Here is a 22,720-nt window from a genome sequence, read left to right on the forward strand (position 1 = left end):
GAAAGAGGCTAAGCTCCTAAGCCCAAGCCTATTCTAGTTCTTATGCTTATTAATGGTCATGCATAGGCATGAATTAGTCGGATAGTGACTTACTCCCAGTCATCGCTAAGTGGATAAGGGCGATTCGGGTGCGGGCCCCGCGGATCCCCATCATAAGGGAATTCTGAGAATATGCTTTCGTGGACGATTTTCCCCCTATCTCTGCCGGTGGATCTTTCCTCGAGGACTTCCCCTGTTTCACGGTCGACAATCTTGTGTGATGGCTTGAGTATCATGACCCACAGTTAATGAGCGTACTCCACTCCCGATTCTACACAAAAGGTTCAAACCAGACCGGTGGTCAGATCGGGTTTTAAACTGGGTTTTGGGCACGGATTTAACACGAATAGTGTTCATTTTCACAACTGGAGCAAAAGTCTCCTTGTAATCCATCTCATAGGTTTGGGTGTATCCTTTCACGTTCCATCATTCTTATATTTGATCTTATAGATCCAACGACACCCTACAGGTCGTTTCCCTTCTGCCAAGGGAACAATATCCCAGGTGTTATTTTTCTTAAGGGCATCAAGCTCTTCTTTCATAGAAACCGCCCATGTGGGGTCACCTCTAGCCTCGAGGAAGGTGCTAGGTTCTTTGTGAGCATTAATAGCAAAAAGAAAACTAATAAATTCATACTCAAGCTGATCATAGCACAATTGGGCTTGAATATGAAACTTGATTCTGTAGGTAGCAAAGTCTTTAAGCCTTGTAGAAAGTTGAGTGACCCGTGTAGACCTTCGCAAAGGTATAGGATCAAGGGTAGAATTATCAGTTTGATCACCATTAGTAGGATCAGGATCATCATTGGGCGGGTTGGTTATGACCACGTCTTGGACCATGTCTTGAATGGGGTCGGTAATGACCAATTCTTGAATAGGGTCAATATGACCTTCATCAATTACCAGAGGAGCAGGGGAACATTCAATGTCAAAAGCACTATAAACAAAATCATTTTCCATCATCTTCTCATTCGTAGTCTCCCCCTGAATTTGGTCCCTGGTAGGAAAGAACAATCAATTCTCATTAAAAATGATATCACGAGAGATAAAAAATTTCTTGGAGGAGGGGTCATAACACTTATAACCCTTCTTAACAGTGGAATATCCCAGAAAAATGCACTTGTGAGCATGAGGGTCAAGTTTGCCTCCTGGTGTATGCACAAAACACACACTCCCAAAATAATGAAGATGAGATATCAACAAGTCGACCCAACAACACTTCGATAGGGGACTTATTTTTTAAAACTTTGCTAGGCAGATGAATAATCAAATAACAACTGTTTAAGACAACATCATACCAATATTCCGTGGGGAGGTTCCCATGGAACAGAAGAGATCGAGTCACCTCTAGAAGGTGTCGATTCTTGAGTTCAGCAACCCTGTTCTGCTGGAGGGGGTCTAACACAAGTATTTTGATGGATAATGCCCTGCTCTTTAAGAAAGGTTCCAAAAGGACGATTTATATATTCCATCCTGTTATCAGTACTCAAAACCTTAATTTGAGTATTGTACTGTGTCTTAACCATCTGACAAAACTCATGAAAAAATAGTGAAAACTTCATCTTTAGAAAACAGTAAATATAGCCAAGTGACACGTGACATATATATCATCAATAAACGTCACAAAATAACAAAATCCATCACGAGAATTAACAGGGGCTGTACCCCACACATCCGAATGAATAATCTCAAATAAAACTGTAGGAGTGTGAGTACTAGAAGTAAAGGGAAGCCTATGCTGCTTCGAGTAGCGACAAGTATCACAATGACTGGAATCAATAATAAAATGGGAAAATCACACTGCGACCCTCTGAGGTTTATCTTAAATACAGAGCGACCCCCTGTGTTTTTATATTATACAGCCACACCCCCTAAGTGGACGGTGTTAAATAATACAATGTAAAATGCCAACTTTGTCATCTTCTAATATCCTTTTAAATAATACTCAAAGGGAAATGTCAACTTTGCCCTCTTCTCCCTCTCTTCTCTCTCGTATTTTTTTTTTCCCTTGTCATCATTAACCCTAAAAATCCTGCATTTAGAGACTTTTTTTTTTTTTTTTTGACATAGTGTAATTGCTGAATAGGGCATTACTGTAGCCATTTAAGCCATCCCTGAAAATCCTAGTTTTAGCTTCGACCAAAGGATGCAAAAAATCAAAACAAAAAAAACTAGCCACCAAGCTTGATCTATAAGGAGGATAATAATGAAAATTTGAAGAAAAATAACAAGAAAACTCAGAATGACGACGAACAATTTTAGAAAGTTGAATGAAAAGTTGTACTCCTGTGAATCGATCTCTAATAGTTAAGAGATTTCAGAAACAGAATTGCATGGGACTATAGAGTTGATCTAACTCTCAAGACCTCCGGAAAACCGAGTGGTATTTAGATTAGGAGCTCTGAAATCGTAGTTTGTGGCAGTACTTTGTAGGTCCAGCAATGGAGGGCTGTGTGTGATCACAATAGAATCGATTCCAGGAACCAAAGTTATAGGGCTTCTGATCGCTTCGGGGAGCATGCCCTTCATGCAAAACTTTAGAACTATTAGATAGCTCTCAAAGGAGTTTGATCACACCAAGAGGGGCTACTAGTTATGGCCAGAACAGAATATATGTTAAAAAAAAAAAAGGGAAAGGTTTCGTACACAGTCGTGTAAACCGTGTATATGAGAACATGGGAGTTTCAAAGCATTAATTAATGGGTGAGCATTTATTACTTTCACAACTTTTTGTGAGAGACCCTCTCACGTACACGGTTTACATGACCGTGTACAAAACCTTTCCCCATACTTTAATATCTCTTCTAACTTCTGTCAATAGGTATTTTGTCATTTCAAATCATTATTAATTAGTATTTTATAAATTGATATATATTAGTCAAATACACATTCTTGTGTTCAGAGCCCATTAATATCTTAAGTCTTAACCATAAAAAGGTCATTTACAATAAATTTTGGTCATGGAGTCGGGCTGACCGTCAGTATCTCAGTATACACCGGGAACGACCGATTAATAACCAATCAGTTTTCAAGCCCGGCATATTTGTAACGGTCTCAATTTTTCATCGGTCGGTACCGATTAGCTTTGCCAATCCGGGTCTATAATTGACATCCCTACCTTAAACCCTGATTACATATGAGCGAATGGAAAATGGGTTGATTAAGTTGAGGTTTAAGTGAATTGTACACTATTTTGTTAAGCAATATTGTAATCTATTTTTGTTACCAAAAAAAAAATATTGTAATCTACTTTATTTCCTCCCTCTTGCCCACGCCCAAAAAAAGGGAAAATTTGAGATAATATTGTTTACCATCTTCTCATATTAATATTATTTAGGTCAACAAATGCCCTATGATTCATATATTATAAACAATTCTAACCAATATATATATAGATTATAGACAATTAACTTGTTATATTTAATAATATTTCAAGAAATTAGTTGGTTCTATGTATATTTGTAACATACGAGTACATTAGGCTCCCTTAATTATAATTAAAATGTATAAAAAACGATTCAAAAGCTTCTACTTATATCAATTTTCAAATCAGCAAGTCACTAGTTCCATAATTTATTTCTCCTAACATCCTCCAACTAGTAATTTTTAAATGGACTGTTATAGTTTTTTAAATTATATGAATAAATTTATTTATAAATGTATGCCTATCAATCCAACTAACTATTGTCCCATTATTTATCCATGTATTGGTACATACAAAGACATACGTAAATATTTATATACAAAAATATATATTTCTCGGTCAAAAAAATATTACTCTATTTTTTTTTTTGTCAAATCTATTATTTAATTATCCTACAATCATGTGAACGAAAGTGAGAGTTAAACAAGTCTAATACGGCAACGGGTAGATGCGCCATTTACATAGTTTTTTTTTTGTCTTCGTAGAATTTCTATTTTTGAATGACCTTTCAATTAATAATTTCATATAATTAATTTGACTAAATATCCTTAATTAGAAAGTGATATTTTCTATTATACATTAATAGATTCATCTTCATGATTGTTAGATAATGAAGTTAAGTGGAAGATAAGCATTTTTTATTTTATGTAAATTGTTTCATGTTAAATTAGAAGGTACTATATCAAACTTGATAGACATATATGGATTAAATATGAGTGAGGCAAAAATAGAGAGCATAATGACTTTTCTTCCTTCTAGTTTTATGGGAAATGATTTAGGTTTCTTTATTTCAATTTCTCAAAAAAAAAAAAAACATCTAACACTAAAGAACTAATATTATGAAAAAAACATGATATTTCTTTGTATCTCTTTGACTCATCATCTATCAGCAGCCCTCATTTTGTTTGCTAATGGTCAAGGTGGGTAGAGATTGTGAGAGGGAATGAGAAATCAAGATTGTACGTATGGGATCTTTTTCCTGTTTTATAATTGATACTTTATTTTGTTTTTTCATCTTAATTTATAGGAGAGGAATCTATACGTTATTTGTATATATTGGCATCTTTCACATTAAGTCAATGGGTTCATGTAATTAGGAAGTGCCTCATTTTGCATATACAGAGAGGCACACATGATCAAGAAGAAAAAAAAAGTAACAGAGATTGCGAGACAGTGTGTACTACTAACAATAATTAATAATTAGGTTATATTTCAATTACTTTAGGAATAGGGAATGTAGAGGTTTTTTTTCGCATTTTGAAAGAGAACACACTAATATGTCAATTAATTTTTCCTAATTTAAATTACTAGTTTGTGAAAAGAAAAGAAGATACATCATCAATACAAAGAGTTTGTTGCCTACCACATCTAGTTGTAATAGCAAGGTCAAACTACTAATACGCAATCTATTCTTCTTCTTGATACAAACATTAGTAAATGATTTAAAAATGGATTTGACATGCCATTAAGTAGTAAAAACCTCTCATAGCCACTAATAAGAAGATTGAGTCAGCCATCCACACAATCAATCCAAATGTCAATATAAGCGCCGCCCAAGTTACCTATTTGCTTCAGTCCATGGAGCAATCCCTTGGCTTCTGCCTCTTGTGTTGTCCCTGCATATTCATAATCCTCACAGACAATAATAAAATTCTTCCTATAAATTACCACAGCAATCCCATCCCACTTCTTCAATATCACTTACAAAGCTACCATCACTAATAATGGTAAGAGAATCAGGTTTGTCATGTTTAAATAATCCATCATGGAAAGAGAGGAAATAGGAACCCAAATTTCAGAACTTGAATCAATCCTATCCTAAATCTGTGAAGATGATGAAGATATCAAAAGATGCCCATATCCTTTGTGAAAAAAGGGCAACCTAGAAACAAATGTCATTGAGTTTTCTTTCTATTCCATAGAATGTACAAATATCATTAAATAGAAAGAAAAACACTTAATTTACTTTAGTGGTAACACCATCAATAAGAAGTTTACGGGAAAACCTTGAATTTGGTGTGGATTTTCAATTTCCAAGTAACCACCATAAAGTTTTGTCACAATTACTATGTACATCCAAATAAAGTGTGTTGGGGGCTGGGGCCAAGTAATTGGGAATCTAATATTCTAGTGGCCACTTTTGTTGATAAAATCCCTGTTTTTGTGAATGGACAAACCAAAAAATCCAAATGAAGATTAGAGGATCAAGCAATATTTTTTTTTATCTTAGTAGACAAATCATTGGGGAACACAAAAAAGTTAAGGGGAACATTTCAACAACGATTATATATAAGCGCAGACACAAACCGAAAAGAAGATAAAGGTGTCATTGTTGAACCTATATGTCACATATGAGGTATCCATGGTTCTTCCCATATTGGAATTGAATCACTTGTGCCCACTTTCCAACATGCTAATCCTTGCAACGACAGAATAATCGAAGATAAACTATTCCAAATCCATGATCCTCTCTTTGGTTTGAACATTAAATCCAAGATACTAGAATTGAGGAAAGGCTTAGTTTTGAAAATCCGTCCCCAAACAATGTTAGGGTTTGATAACAGAATTCATCCAAAACTTCATAAGAGAGAATCATTATTGATAGAGTTTAATCGAAAACCCAAATCCCCTAAAGGCTTTGGCTTATAGATAGCAGACCATGAAATTAAGGAAAGTTTCCTTTTATTAGAAGAGCCTCCTCTCTAGAACGGCGCACTAGAGAGTTCAACTTAGAACAAATTAATGGGAAATTTACAAATACCCCCCTGAGGTATGGATGTTCTACCGATGCATCCATCTATACGCACCATTTATATGTACCTCCCCCACTTTTCATATTAATTGATAAGCTAGTCCAAGCCTTCCTGTTAGTGACAAACGGTAGGTGTTTTAAAAAAAATTTAAGACCAATATACCCTTGATAGGGTAAAATGACATTAATGTACTTTTTTTCTTCTTTTTCTTCTTCTTCTTCTTCTTCTTCCTCTTCTTCTTCCTCTTCTGCACTAACAGACCTCCCCTGCCTTAAGCTTCCTCCAGCAGATTTGTTTCTCCTTCGTCCCCCCCTCGTGGACTAGACCTCGTCTTCTCCCCTGGTTCCACGCTTGCTGAATTGTTGAAACTTGAAATAGGAAACCCTTCTCTTTCCTTGTTGCTCTTGAGTATTTGGACTTTGGAGTGAGCTAGGGTCGCCTTTGCTTGATCACCTAATCGATCGGCTTCTATTAATGGGTCGTCATCTGTTCCATCCCTCTCAGAGGTACTCAGGATACCCTCATCAATTTTTGGTCTCAACGTACCCTTGAAAGCAGGCTTACTGAATTTGTTCTTGTCGTCCCTATTTTCGTTTTTAGGGGTTTCGTTATATCTATCAACACATACACCTGATCACAATTCCACTCAAATAATATTACATTGTTCTCTGTATGAGAACCAAATCACATGTGATCCACTCAATACTCCATTATTCTCTTCCTTCCTTCTCTATTCCATTGTATTGTATTTATATCAACTCTCCAAGAGAGATCAATATTGAATGAAAATCAACTCTTAGCACGTTAGTACTTTTGTTGATATTCGCAACGCTTGTTTCCGGATCGTTCTCCGCCGTCGTGGCGAAGAAACAGAGGTTCCCGCAAAGACCAGGAATCGGTTCTCCAAGCTTGTACGATGGCTCGTCTCTTTTGGAGTCATCCTTATCGCTTATGAGCAGATTGGTGGTTAATTTGGGGTCTCTTACACTTCTGGTCTCAGGTTTCCTAACTCATGGGATTCTCGATAGGTTGAAAACTATCATGGCTGTTGGGTTGATTGTCGTTATGATCGTTGGCTTTCTTTCAGGCAGGTTCTATCTTTTTCTCTTATAAAATCGGAGTTGAGGGTAAGGATGTTGTAGCCCTTCAATATTGCCCTTCAATATGAAAGGCATTGGTAAATTTCCCCAAATGGATAGTTCTAACACGTACTTCCCTACCATTTTCTTTCAGTTTATATTGAAGGACAATATGGTCCATAGGGCTGTAAATGGATCGGATTCGGCTCGGATAGTGCTATATCCGCATCTGCATCCGATTAGCTATCAGACGGATTCGGATAGTGCTAAACGGATACGGACATGGATACGGATCGGATATTTTATCCGTTTACATGTAACTATTGCTTTTCGGATAGCTATAACCTATCCATATCCGCATCCGTTTAGCTTTCGGACGGATTCGAATAGTGCTAAATGGATACAGACACGGATACAGAAACGGATTTCGGCTATTCATTTACACCCCTAAATATGGATAGTTCAGTTAAAATTTTAACGTTTTTGGGAACAATTAACGGTTTGGACTAACTTATCAATTAATATGAAAAATAGGAGAAGTATGTGTAAATGGTGCGTAGAGATGGATGCATTGGTAAAAAGTGCATACCTCAAGGGGGTATTCATAAATTTCCCCAAATTAATTTAGAAAGTCTAAAACATGGAATAAGTAGGCATAAAATTAAGAACTAATTTAATTAGATCTAATCGCCCTGCTTAAAATAACAAAGAAAATTTTCAAAGAGGTAAATTGTACTTTACTAATTAGAGTGCAAAGAGGAACACGTTTAGCTCTCCTAGGAATTAAAGAAGGGGCACTGTTTTCTGTGCTGCTGCGCAGGCTGTGCCCAGGTACATGGGGGTGGGCGCAATGACCACCCTACCCCCTTGCACAGGCTGCCCATGTGCCTGGGCGCTGCCTACGGTGCGGCACAGAAAACATTCTTCTATTAGAGAAATACATAGATAAGAAGAGGAAGAAGACACATCCTTCATACCTAATTTAACACGTTTAACATGTTCTCGATGTCTAGAGAACTGCGTGAACTTGCTTAAACCATGTGCCATATGCTTGTTGAATTGTTGAACCTAACCAAACAACCAAGTAAAGCTTCAAATTTTTGAATTTTTTTCTCATGGAAAGAGCTTTTAAGTGGGCCCCACTTAATCAACCATGTTAAATAATATTACATCAGCTTAACGCCAATTGCCAACCCTTCATTTATTTATTTATTTATTACTATTTTCATAAAATCTTCAACATGACCATTTGAACCTTCTATTTAGACAAGTAGATAACTCAGCCAAGTCAGACGCCTGACTTGCAAAGTGCTTCAAAATCCTCTCAAAACCAAAGAAGTGGATGAAATCATGAAGGATCTCATCCAGAAGAAACTTCTTTCAATTATACCTTGAGGCGAGCCTGCAAGGTTTAGTACTTAATAGGCCTTCATAAGTGCAGTCTACGTATGAGTCTAATCCATCATTCTTAATGGTAATTCTATATAGACCCATTTGATTGGTGGATCGGACTCCTCTATGGCGCAAGGATGCGCTGCGCCACACATCTCGTATCGTCGAGATGTGTGGCACAGCGCAACGCATCCTTGCGTCTTAGAGGAGCCAAATCCTTTGAGTGTGTAGTAAATTAGTTCATATCATAATGCCTTAGCTCATTTTACAACTTCTACTAGTTACTATGACTATTCCTGGCCCATAAGTGTTTTGAATAGGAAATCATATGGTTAATTTCAATCCTCAAGAAACTTGAACTCTAATAATCAATTACACCAACCAACTCCAGTGTCCATTGATCGCATTATATGGGTAAGCTCATGAGCAGCAGGCCCTACATGTTCGATTTCAAGAAAATAATAAAAAACTGTTAGAAATGTCAGAATCTAAAAACTTTAAGCTATTTGGTGAAGAGGTCCAATTATTCTATATATAAAAGTATTCAATGTCCCAGAGTGCTCCGATGTGGAATTATTCTCAACACTTCCGTTCATATATTGCCCTTCTTTTGGGTTATAGTACAAGTGTAATGTGTGATCCCTCTTTTTTTGAATGACCATACAAAGATGTATTACTAACATAATGGATCGAATGGTTTTGATATCACATTAAAGTACAATGTCCTATAAATCAAAATCTAGAACTAGAATTTTATTTCAAGGGAGAGGGATAGGCATACAACTTGTTTGCGGTAAGCAAGCGGGTGGCACCATTTGGGATATGAGATGGTACATTATACAAGAGCGGCATGGGATGAGGCATTTCAAAGGGACACAATGCCCGTTAGCTTGCGAGGTGCGAACAATACGCACAAGCTTTTTCCCGTATCTATATGAGGTTTCAAACAACAAAAAAAATGGAGAAAAGATCTCTATGGGGGAGAGTACTACCCACGCCCAAACATAGAGGGGCCCAAATGACCCGCCCCCATGATGCCAACATGCACGCTTATATTGGCCCCTGGGCATGCACAAGGGCTATGCTCCTCTACATAGAACGCTGACCCTAAAAAAAATATGCATCCAACCCAAACCCTAATCATTTATTGATGGGTAGTTGGAATGGAGATTAGAAACCCATTAGAGACTGGACAGATAATATTTATCCAATTTGGATCTTCTACTGTCGAGCTGCCCGACAGGACCCTACTATCAAGACACAGCAAGGCGAGGAATGATTGCCTTACCCCTGTCGGAGCGCCTTGCCCTAGTGGGAGTAAGGCGATCATTTACCACTTTGCCGTGTCTTGGCAATAGGATCCTACAGGGCAGCTCGGCAGTAGAGGATCTGAATCCATATTTATCTAAATAGAACTAAACGTTTTCCAAGACTTTTTAGATAAAAAGTAGATGAGAAAGGGTTGGGTATCCCGCCGGCGTACCACCTTTACACAAAATGGATATATATATATTTGATGAAGTTGGTCAAACAAACTGTGCTTCAAATTCTACAGTTTAAATACCAACCGACCACATTAATGTAAGGTAGGAACTAGGAAGGCGTGATTCTTGAGGTTCAGCTTGAAGTCTTCCTTATCTTCAAATTTTGAATCATGAGTTTGAGTTTGTTAAAGGTGGAGTGGCCCAAAACTCACCGTACCGTTTTAGGATCTTTAGCGATCAAACCCAAAACGCTACTATCCACATGCTCGTTGAATTGGAACATTGGGCCAACCGTCAAATTACGGTCCCCTCTTTGGGATTATTTTCTGCTATTTATAGATTAAGAAAGAGAAAGAGAGCTGTCTATATTGTCTCCATATAATACAAATTGTTGCCTATTATTGAGGCAAAATTAATCAAAAAGTTTGTGTGAGTCAAAAGGTTAGGGTCTTGATGAAATAAAAGAGAAATTCCTAAGGTAATATCCGAAATCTCCAAAAATTGTGGACCAATCGCCAAGGCCATGGGATTTTTTGAAGAGGAAGATCGAGCATCCTTCATGTTTAGTCTTATAGCATGGTCAAAACTCAAAACCCTTTAACAGACTTGCAGAGTTGCAGCAACAAAAACAAAATGTCCTTCTAACATAATGCAAGAAGTCCACCCCACTCTGTCTAGGTCTGAGTTAGAAGTTCCTACGCAGATCAAGATAGGATAATGTAATTTAGGGTAATGAGTTAAGCACATCAAAAATAGAAATATCAAAATTATCCTGAATAAATACAACACTGGGAATAATAGGAGATGGTAGGGGATCTTAAGATTCCTCAGCCATTGAAAAACATTTTTCAGAATGCAAGTCAGATCAGGTTTAATAACCCCATGAGTTATCTTGTTTCAGTGATGCCAAATAAAATAACTTACCAATATTGAGTTCATAAAGATAATTTACCAATATTGAGTTCATTCTCAACAATGAAATATTTTTCACTCTTTTTTTTTTTTTTTTGGTAAATAGATATTTTCTCATTCTTAGCCAATGCTCATTGGAGGTTCAAATTACCTATTAAAACACATAGTTGAAGGGACAAAAGGAACTTAAACAAAAATTAATATATGTTAAGAAACATCTAAGTTAGTACACAAAATCATGATTTAATACTCACGAAGTATAAGGAATGCACATCAAAAAGAGAAAGCAAAATAAAATAAAAACCTAAGCTAATATGCTATTAAAAAAAAAAGGAGAAATAAGAAAGCAAGTAAAAACCTAAGTTAATAAGCAAAACATAGAATTCTAACCTAAGTATGCAAGCATAACTAGAACATTTTACCACAAGTGAGTTTGGGTGAAATCTCAACTCCAACTCTTATTGAGTAACCACTCAACACTTTGGGTCACACTGCCCTTCAATATTTTTTGGGAAAATTTCACGGACACCCCCTAAAAGTATCCAATATCTCAGAAACGTACCATACTTGGTCAAAAAGGCACAGACTACCCTTATTTTATGAAGATATTTGAACTTAGTACACTCCGTTAGGCTTTTGGGGTTAAGTTGCTGTTAGTTTTATCATAATGGCCAAATTACCCTTAAAAGGGATAAATGTTCCATAATACCCCTTAAGGGTAAAACCCTCTTTTACCAATCTATGGTAGAGAACCGGCGTTCTGAAAAGCCTACATCTATCCATCACCAGCGGCATCCAACACCGGAATCCATCATCTTCCCTATTCTTACCGGTTCTCCTATTTATTGACACTAGCAGAAAAGCATGAGTAAACCAAATGTGAGACCATTTAGGCATTACACCAAGGATCTGAAAGTTTCCGATGCAACTGGTTTGGAAGAAGTGCACTCCCCAACAGAGAAGGAAATCAAGATGATGGGTGATAATAATCTTTCTGAACGGATTGTTCAACCCAGTTTATCAATAACGAAGAAATGAAACGCAACAGCCGTTGCGATCAATCTGAGAACGAAGAAAAGCAGAGAAAGATCAAATATTCCAAACAACGAACAAATCCCAACTTCTAGGGCAACCAAGATCAAAGGATGAAACGGATGTACCTCTAAAGCTCACCACTTTCCCTTCCTTAATACAACAAACAACAAATTAATTGAAACAAGAAAGCCCTAACTTTTGCAGGCAAAAGCTTTTGAAGATAGATTTCCTCCAACGACACAGAGAGAACGAAGAAACGAAGAGGCTAAGATATGAGAAATATAAATACATAACAGATGCGCATTGAAAGAGAGACAAGATGACGTTTTATATTTTTCTCAATTTCTTTCCCCCCTTTATTCTACAATAGATCGAACAAATGTTGGCGTTTATCGGATCCGGTTACCGCAAAACCGTCTTGATGTCAATCCATTGAATGAAGAGAAGTGGATTCCTGGAATGGGAGCCATTCATGAGAGTCTATATCGAAAGTGTCTCCCATTCTGTTTTGATCACACAAGTCATTTATACATGGGAAAAATCTCCCTCCTGGACATTGATTGTACTTCTTTTCTGGATGTGTTGTGCACTGAGTAAAAATTAATCCATATTGCTGCTTGGTTTTGATCCCCTTCCATATGCTGGATGGGAAATGGGAATAGTGGTACATCAAGTGAATGTTATCAGATTTGGTTGGGGTTAATTAATATACAGGACAAACATGTTTCTTCTATCAAAGGCTTTTTAATTCTTGGATGTCCCTGTTCTTGCGTCTTCCTCCTTCAGCCCAGCGAAAACGTTGGAAGACAGAATGGTGTGTCCACAGTCCTATTTTACCAAGTCAAATTGGTTTATTCAAGAGAGCAAGAGCACCGAATGGACCCACGAATAGCCCTAGTTTCTCAAGCCCTAAACCCAATCCTGCTGTGATGTAACTCACCATACCCAAATCTAAACCTATAACTCGAAGATGGAGAAGGAAAGGGATAGGGAGATGCCGCTGGTAATGGTCGCCAGAGAAGAAATCGCAAGACTTTATTCTCGACAAAGCTGGAAGAAATCGCTGGAGATGAAATCGCCCACGGTGGTTCTATTCTTCGCGCTCCAACGAGAAGAATCTGGTCTTGCCCTAGTAATTTTTCCAAGAGGGTAAAATCAACATTTTCTACTTTGGGTGATACTAAGAGGGTAAAATCGACATTTTATCTTGGGGGGTCACCCTGCTTAACGTCAGGGGGAAGTTTGCTAGTTTGACCAAGTATGGTAAGTTTCTGAGATATTGGATACTTTTAGGGGGGGTGTCCATGAAATTTTTCCATATTTTTTAAAGTAAATTACGCTGACTTCCTTAATTTTTTTGACAATTATGCGAACCTCCCTACATTTTTTACAATTACACATGCGCCCCTTGAAGCTAACAATATTAGTAAAAAACCTGCTATGAGCTTGTTGCAAAATGCCATATATATAAACGACCAAAAGTCGATTTTTCCACTCTTCCGCTTTTCTTCATTCTCCTGATCAGAGAAACCATACAAATACAAATCTCACATATCTCGCTCTCTTTCTCTCTGTTTCATTGTCTTTGTGCCCAAGCTACGAAGTTTGAGCTTTTTTTCATGTCTACCGCAGCGGCAGGTGAATATGAAGGAGTAGGTGGAAAATTTCAAAAACAACAGTTTCGAAGAGAGGCACCGCCATATGATCGACTAGTGAGCTCGCTGAGGAACCCTGTGAAAGGAGGGAAGAACAATGGATGGCTTTCGAAGATTGTGGATCCAGCTTCTAGAATCATCACCTGAAGTGCTCAAAGATTTTTCTCCTCTGTATTTCGGAAGTTTGCCCCATTTTTTAGGTTTTGGTTTTTATTTTGGTTATAGGGTTTATTTGATTGGGTTAGTTGATTACCCAATGAACTTAGGAAGTGCATTTCTTCTTATTACAATGATTTTTTTTTCATGTTACAGACTCAAATTATGGAAAATCCATCCAATTCAAGGTAATCACTTGTTCTCATCGGTGGCATTGAACTCACCAGTCTCCAAAATATCCGAATTAGAAAGGGAAAATTTTCTGAAGCTCCCAGTCAAGATCATTAATGATAAGGCTGAGGTGGGAGGTTTCTAAGATTACGATTTAACTCAGGTAGGTTCATGTTGCCTGGTGGGGCTTATTAAGGAGGGAAGTGTTGATGCAGGGTGAGGTGCGGCGGGGGTTTTGGTTGTAGATCGCAGATAGAAGGAGGCAGCGATATTTTGGTATTTCAGGGGTTGCTTGTATTGGGATAGGTTTGCAAAGAATAAAAAAGGGTTGGGGAAGAGGAACAAGAGATAGGGAGTACCTTGCAGAGCAGCAACAAGTGCTGGCCACAGTGCATAGGGTGAAGGAGCGTCAGGCAATCAATTAGATTTGTAGGTTAGGATTGAGAGATTTCATAGAAGGTAGCAGAGACGAGGTCAGAGATGATGGATTGAGTTAGCATTTCATTAAGGACGATGGAGTAACTTCCTTAAGGGATAAAACGGTAACATCAACCCTATCAAGGGTAGTATGGTTAATAAAAAAAATTGATTTTCAAATTAAGCCGTTACCTAACCGTAAAACACTAACAGACTCGGGCTGAGTGCAACGAAGTTTGTAAAATACGGGAGCTTTGAATAAATGTTAGAAACACATTAGAGGTTTGCTTAATTGTCAGAAAGGTCAAGGGAGGTCAGCATAATTTACTAATTGTTTTTTTTTTTCGTTTTGTACATCTTCATTGTTTATGGAGTCATGCTGGATAGCTTATTAACAAGCAGACTTATAAAGCAAAAACAATATTAAGCAAATGAACAAAATGAGGAGTAAAATTTTTGAACAGGTAATGAGCTATATACCCTCTAAACATGCCACACTCTAAGGAATTTTACTTCTTATGTGAAGAGCAACTGCTCTGATACCAATTGTTAGATTGTGTGGTAATCTAAATGGGTGAATTGGATATTAAAAAAAATCTTAACCATTTTAAAATACAGTTGCTCAATAGATACTCTGAGTTTAAACATAATTCAACTTCCTAGTGGATGTAATAAAATATGTTAAAATTTACTACACATTCAATATAATATAAAAGATTAAGATACGAGTAATAGATAGAATAATGACATAAACATTTATAGTGGTTCAACAACCTTGGGTACATCCACTTCAAGAAGTTCTTTACTCCTTGCGTTTCCACTAATTCAATTGCTTTACCAGGAAACAATGAAACCCTTACAAGGTATTTTTATATGGCTCACTATGCAATCATTAAGTGTTTTACAAGTTCACAACTTACCAAATGGTTTTTTAGGTTCACCATCAAATTTGGTGTTTTTCATCGATTCACACAAAACAAGAGTGTTTAAGGATCACACTTAACCTTTATAAACTCCATTAAAGGAGGAGTTGGGTTTCTCAATTCAATTAAACAATGTCTTTAAAACATAGATATATTAATGTAAGCTCAATAAAAAAACCTTCTAAGTAGAAAGATAAGCTCTGAGGTAGATATAAAATTACATGCTAAATATAATTCTTATACCTCTTAAAAGCTAATCTTCCATTTGAAGCTCATATGTGGCTTGGTTCTTCTCCTCAAGATCCTTTGCTTGAATTATTCAAGTTAAGCTCATGGGTGTTCTTGAGATCCTCCAAGCTTGACTCTTATTGTTTTTCAAATATCACCTAAAAGGTGTTGCAATTAAAACCCATTGACCTCGTGAAATTCTTTTATGTTTTTTTCTTCTATTTATAGGAAAAGAATGGGTCAAAAAATATGCCCAAAAGAGGCTCCCAACAATCATAAAATGGTAAAAAAATATAGCCATTTTATGGCCATTGCTACAATAATCAGATTGTATATAGCTTGGCTTCTTGCCCTCTGCTTAGTGTTTTGGATATAACTTACTCCATATAGCTCGGATTGATCTGATTTTTTATTATTGAAACAAGACTCAGAGAGCTACAACTTTCATGTTCTGATCAAAATCCAATTCCAATTGCACAACCATATAAAATCATCTTAAAGGGATGTGTAGAAACAGAGTGGTGGGAAATTTGCCTAAATTGGTAGACCGATTGCACAAACCGATAAGTCGGTACAAGTGACCGTTGCAGCTATCTAGTTGTTTTTTGACTGTTGGCTAATAATTGATCAATTACTAGCCGACTAGTGATAGGCTAGTGGATAAGCATAGACCGCCTGTGCAAGCCCCTCTCGGGATCTAATGACCATCAAGTTCTAAGGGCTCTCAGACACACCAACTTGGTTGGGAACTGGTTGGCAGGTCACTGGCAACCCCTTAGGGGTTGTGCAAAGATAAGATTTTTTACTCAGGGAGGAAATCTAACCAATATAATTAAAGTATATATTCTAAGTTAAAAAAAACCTCATAAACAATCTAGATAAGGTTTTTCCCAAGGCACAATACTAAAAGGTCTTGGTTAAGATATACCAATTTGACTTGGGATAGTTTCTTTTAGTTTAGTTACTTCACTATGCATGCGTAAGATTACAAGACGATATACAAGATACAAATAATCCTAAGGCTAAGAGACACCTCATCTTGAAGCTCTTGACCCCTTGTAATGCTTTAGACAATCTCCCCCTTGGATTTACTGATGGAAGCTTGATCATACCGTTAATCTTTTTCACTTATGAATATAAGAAATGAATCACAAAAAAAAAAAAACATAGGTTAGACATTTTATTTGGTAAAGAGGGCACTTACTGAGAATCAAAACGTGTACAACCGATGGCATCATTTACACAGAGATCATGAAGCCAGGGACTGGAGTGTGGCCAGACTGTCTCACACATAAGAGGCAGGGCCTTCCTAGCCAGGGCATCTGCAACAAAGTTTATAGCCCTTGGAACAAAAGAAAAGTTAATAGATGTGAATGAGGTTAAGAGCCATTGCACATCAGAGACAATGTCAGTGACATCCAATGGAGGGGTTCTGTTGTGCTTCAGAATAAACCCTATCGCAGTCTTACTATCGGATTCAACTTGTAATTGGGAATAGCCTTCATTTAAGGCAACAGTGAGGGCATTTCGGATAGCAAGAATTTCACCTTGAATGACTGACCCAAGATGAGTTGGGGTCGAAATAGCCTTTCTCACAGTACCAGTGTGGTCCCTAAGCACCAGGCCCAGACCTCCCCTTGAACTATCACCCACTAGAGCGGCATCACAGTTGGCTTTGATGATGCAAACATTTGGAGGCTCCCAATGCCAATCTGGAGTAGCTTCTTCAGGTGGATCCGAGCTAGTGTTAGGTGTTGGGGTGCTATTTGTAGACATAAATTCACAAAACGCCTTCTCCACTGCTGAGATAACATCGCCTGGTGTCCAACATTTCCCATTCAAGACTAGATCATTTCTAGCTTTCCAAAGGTACCAGCAAACAAACGACGCCCTCGACAACGTCTCCTTCGCTTTCCTTTTATCCACACACAACAAAGCGTCCCAGCTTTTTAGCCATTCCGTTAGCTTCGGCTCATTTGAAGGAGGAATATATTCCATGCAGCGATCAAGGCCTCAGTCACCGACTGCTTCCTGTAGCGTCTGCCTGCTAGGTTACGTCCTGCTAGAGTGAGGTTCTCACAGTGCATGAGACGATCTTCAAACTCATCATCAATAGAGAAAGTGTCATCCTCATCTGAGACTTCATCAGCAGATTCATTCGGTTGCAGATTTGGGGTATCCGGTAGGGGTGTCTCAGGGAGAGAAGAGGGGAGAGGTAACAAGGAGAAGTCCATAGTGAAGAGAGGCACTCCGAATGGAGGAAGAAGGAGAACACACCAGATGGTGGAGAGTTTAAAGCTCTTCAGACATTCCCGTGTTCAGATCTTCATTCTGTAACAGGAAAGGAAGAGACGAGAGGAAAATTGGAGTTTAAAGCTCCTCAGACATTCAATGTTTCAACAAAGACCTCAGAGGGTGTGAGGATATAAAATGTACATTTTGTACCTCCTCTTCAGGTCTTATTAATTACATTCTTTCTTTTCCCTTTTCAAAAATAACAATTTGAAAGACTCTCTGGTTGATGGTCCAATGATTGGAGTGCCTGGCCCATAAGTCCAAAATTGATTGTAATGAAATTGGGCCACACCATTAACCTTTTTGACTAAGCGACTCACATGAAGGTGAATTTTTTTTAATGGTAAGAGGTCTTTGAGCTGCTATGCTAACTCTCTCTCTCTCTCTCTCTCTCTCTCTCTCTCTCTGCCACTATTGATGACTGACTGCCTCCCACCCTCTCTGTTGGTTGGCTCCTCAGCTTGGCAGCTGAAAAACCTCTCTTCCATATTTTATTTTGGGAGTGGGTTTTATGGATGGGCCGTCCATATGGTATCATTGTACAATCCACCTATTTGTACCACATAGCAGGTCTAGTGGTGCTGAAATTTTGTAGAGTAGACCCAATGGTCTTTTTCTCATTGGTTGTTTCAATTCAATTGGAGTTGGCCAAGTGGTAACCTAAATTAAAAAATCTAGGACTACCAAGAGAGTGCACGACAATGCTTAGATTGCAAAAAAAGTGCATGATATATATGATTGAATTTAAATATGTGGCCGATTCAAACTATTTTCCAAATATCCAATAATCAGCATTTCCATGTCACTAATCCACATCATACAACTAGGTGGGTTCCTATTGATACTTATGAATGAAACCGTAAAAGCTCTTTGCCTAAATTTAGTTTCCAAAATATGCCCAAGGAGTCTGGCTCTTGCCTTAATTTTCCCAAAGAGGGAAAGCTCAATTAACAATGACCACACCTCACAATCAAGAGGTAATGAGTTCAACCCTCCTTGGGTCTATCTATCTTCCCCCCTCTCGAAAAAATAAGCAAGAGATCCCTGCCTGGTCGCGTGGCCCTTGCACCAATGCGGGGGCTAATGACAGCTCATTTAGGAGGCATCAATATAAATGGAATTTTTGATCTCATGGGGGTGGGGCAGTAATTTTTCATGCTCATGTGTCTTGGCACATGATCCACACGATCAGACAACATCATTTTTCTCTAAATAAATAAAGGGGAAAAGAATGTTGTTAGGCTGTGTAGCATACACTAGTGCCTCCCTATGTTTGTCTCTCTCCTCCCTCTGATGAAATGACATATCTGCCCCTTATTGTGGGAGGAGAGAGATAGACACAGGGAGGTGCTAGCGTATGCCACGTAGTCGGACAAGTAACTCAATCCCATAATATAGAAGGGAAAATTACAAGTACTTCCCCTGTACTTTACGTTAAATACAAATTGACCTAAGGTTTCAAAAAGTGAACGAGTGCACCCCCTGTAGTTTCAAAACCCTGCTAAACTAACTGACTGTTAGCCATCCAACGTTAACTGATGATGTGGCCTTTAGAGTAGAGATGAAATGTCCATTTTACCCTTTCAATCTTTGTATACAACTACTGCACCCATTTCATTATTTTCTTCTTCTTCTTCACTGATCGAAACCGCCATCACCAGCTCCACCTTCCTTCCTCTTAACCAACTTCCAACTCTTGGCCGCAACCCTCTGCAAACTAGGTCAATTCGAGGCAGCCATCCAAGTGCTCCGCAAGTCAGTTGCATTATCTTATTTCTTTGATTTAAATCTCAACCCAGAGCTAGTCAACGCCTCATTCTCTGTGTTCATGCTGCTCGGGGACATCTACTTCAAATTGGGTAAGTACAATAATGTTGTCATGGATTCCTTCCAATCGGGTCTCGATTGTCCAAACCTAGTCACTGGGAATGTCAAATCCACAGGTCATCGAAACTTGCAGATACATAGCCGAGTCTTACCTGCAACTCATGCATTTCAAGGAGGCAGAGGAACTATGTTCCCTAGCCCTCAAGATCTATAACAACAATACCAAATGCAGCAGTAATAGCTCCATCAAAGAAGTCGAGGCCAGGAGACTCATGGGTCTGATCCACAACGGCATGGGCGAAAACAGAGCAGCATTGGAACAACTGCTTCTAGCAAGCTCAGTCCTCTCATCCTTGCCAGAACCAAAACAACTTGAAGTAGCACATTAAAACATCCAAATGCGATAGTTGGTGGAATTGAGGCACAGATTGGGGTGAAGCTGCAGATGCGTGGGAATCAACATGATGCGTATTTGATGCTGAGAAGCGCCATCTCTAAGTATGGATTGTGGTAGGTCAGAAGAAAAGTCTTGTGATAGGAATGCTATTGAATCAGATGGGTTTGGCCTGTGCGGGATTGAATTCCATTTGGGAAGCTGCAGAAAAGTTTGAGCAAGGAAGTTTGGAGATCCCAGAACTTGGTTGGGTTACAAACCAAAGAGATTGTGTTACCCAAAAAAGGAAACACAAGAGGAAGGAAAGTGGAGCTGGTGATGGCGGTTTCGATTGGTGAAGAAGAAGAAGAAGAATAAGAAAGAAAAGAATGAAATGGGTGCAATAGTTGTATACAATGATTGAAAGGGTAAAATTGACATTTCATCTCTACTCTGAAGACCACATCATCAGTTAACGTTGGATGGCTAACGGTCAGTTAGTTTAGCAAGGTTTTGAAACTACAGGGAGTGCATTCGTTCACATTTTGAAACATTTGGTCGATTTGTATTTAATGCAAAGTATAGGGGTGTACCCGTAATTTTTCCAAAAAAAATATGATACAACCCCATCAACGTCTATAAAAGTCCAGCTTTAAATAATCAATCAATATGGCAACACGTGTTGAATACAGATTCGGCTGATGAAAATCTCCCTATTCTTTTTTTTTTTTTTGATAAAAACAATCTCCCTATTCTTGATTTCTTGCTTCAAGAGAAAGGAATGCTGGCAGTTTCTGAGGAACACGTTTGTGGTACAGTCGGTGTGTCTACAGAACTCACACGCTAGCGAGCAGAGAGAGAGATCTGACGTTGATCAGAACCGCACGATTCAATACACGTGTGATCCACACGTTCTTACCCTCTAAAAAAAAAAAAAAAAAAAAAGAAAAGAAAAAAAGAAAAAGAAGAAGAAGAAGAAGAAAGAAGAGGTTTAACTTAAGGGCACGGAATCGGCGCTTCAAAATCAAATCACCACCTCACATAACGCAAAAATCCAAAAATCACGAATTAATTGACATTTCCTCAATTAGATCATTTTAGCTGTAGAGAGAGAAATTTAAGCCAGAGAGAGCATAGGCATAGCAGAGAAAGAGTGACTGAGAGAGAGAGAGAGAGAGAGAGAGAGAGAGGGGGGGAAAAGACCTTGTTTTTGTGTGTTAGTAACGCTATATCGGCCATGGATTCTTCGGACCCTCTAGAAATTGCATGTCAGATCCGTTACAATTCCTTTGAGGGTCTCTTCTGAATATTTTGTGGGCGAAGTTTAACCAATTTACAATAGCATTTTGGTTCTATATCTCGTCTTCTGATTATCCTTCTGCCCTATTATAGATATTTTTTGGTTCTCGGATGGTTCGAATTCCTGTGACGACAGAGATGTCATTTAAGAGCCATAATTTGTTGGTGATGATGGTGGAGTTTCGATTCTGCTGATTGATTGGTTTGGTTTGATAATCTGGTCACTTTTGGCAATGACGAGACGCAGGGAACGGACCCTGAGAGAGCTCTACGTTATCACTGATTTGCTTACGCAACCGGAGGCATGTAAAGATGTTTACTCTTTCCTGTTTTTCCCCTGTTCAATTAGGGTTTCGGAATTGTTGTTTGAGTTGGATGATTTTTTTTTTTTAATTTCAATTTTTGTTTTTTTATGTATGTTTATGGTTTGGTGGCTATAAATCTATTGGGGGTTGGGGTTATGCGGTTTGATCCCGTAGTAGATTTTGATGATTTTTTCCTTTCGGATGGTCGGTTGTGTTTAATTTTCTCTGAGAATTAGGGTTTTCTATGATGTTGGAAGTTGAGCTCCAATTGACGTTGTATGCTTTTTTCCTTCTACGGTGTTGATTAACCTTGAATTGCATGTATTGGTTTATGTGAATGGTTTTGGTCTGTGGCTCATTTACTGATTTATTTCCCTCTATTCTGTGCACATGAAGCACTTAGAAACATTTGAATCCATCTTGGTTTTGCTACTTGTCACTCCTGCATTGTGATGATGCTAGCATTACTTTGAAAGACTAGATTTTTTATCCTAGTTTTTTGGGAGGTGGCGTGTGCTTCAGTGATATTGTAGTTTTTATAATCTGCTACTTCGGTGTTTTTGTATTAGTCTATTTCTGTATTAATCTGTTAGAGAAGGTTATTCATGTTGAGATAAACCTGCTTTTTAGATGACGCCAGTCCTGAAAGGGAGTTGCCGCATACAAGGACCTGTGGATGAAGGGGACCTTGACATTCAGACGAATACGGTGAGACATCGTTGACTACCAGGGTAATTTCATGTTCGCATCTGGAGACTTCTCCTGCAAGTTTGGTTTATTTGACTTGGATATTGTATAATTAAATGGACTTTGAACTACTGAAAGTAGAATCTAGTTTCTGTTTTATGTTTTTTTTTTAATTTTTTTATTTTATCGAGAATGGTTATTTAGCTTAAGGTTATCCATGCTAATTATATTTTCTACATGCTATGCAATTCTACAATGCTAAAGGCA

General features: G+C 38.1%; 1 protein-coding gene and 1 long non-coding RNA gene across 7 annotated transcripts in view; both read left to right on the forward strand.

Annotated features, from left to right (window-relative positions):
* Positions 1-15,024: 15,024 nt before the first annotated feature.
* On the forward strand, positions 15,025-18,541 carry LOC122645667. Its single transcript, XR_006330499.1, has 3 exons — positions 15,025-15,036; positions 15,638-15,644; positions 18,466-18,541. It is a non-coding gene; the product is annotated as an uncharacterized LOC122645667 (long non-coding RNA).
* A 2,755-nt stretch (positions 18,542-21,296) lies between these two features.
* LOC122645453 overlaps positions 21,297-22,720 on the forward strand; it is a 32,388-nt gene continuing 30,964 nt past the window's right edge. For 2 of the 6 annotated variants that reach the window (XM_043838757.1, XM_043838758.1), the window contains exons 1-2: positions 21,298-21,763; positions 22,397-22,476. In XM_043838757.1, coding sequence (XP_043694692.1) covers positions 21,695-21,763; positions 22,397-22,476 — 149 coding nt within the window. In that variant the 5' untranslated portion in view covers positions 21,298-21,694. Of the gene's footprint in view, positions 21,768-22,396; positions 22,498-22,720 lie in introns of those variants that run through there. The other 4 variants (XM_043838755.1, XM_043838754.1, XM_043838756.1 and 1 more) reach the window with 4 other exon arrangements.

This window comes from Telopea speciosissima, chromosome 11 (assembly GCF_018873765.1).
Source record: "Telopea speciosissima isolate NSW1024214 ecotype Mountain lineage chromosome 11, Tspe_v1, whole genome shotgun sequence".
Taxonomy (NCBI): domain Eukaryota; kingdom Viridiplantae; phylum Streptophyta; class Magnoliopsida; order Proteales; family Proteaceae; genus Telopea; species Telopea speciosissima.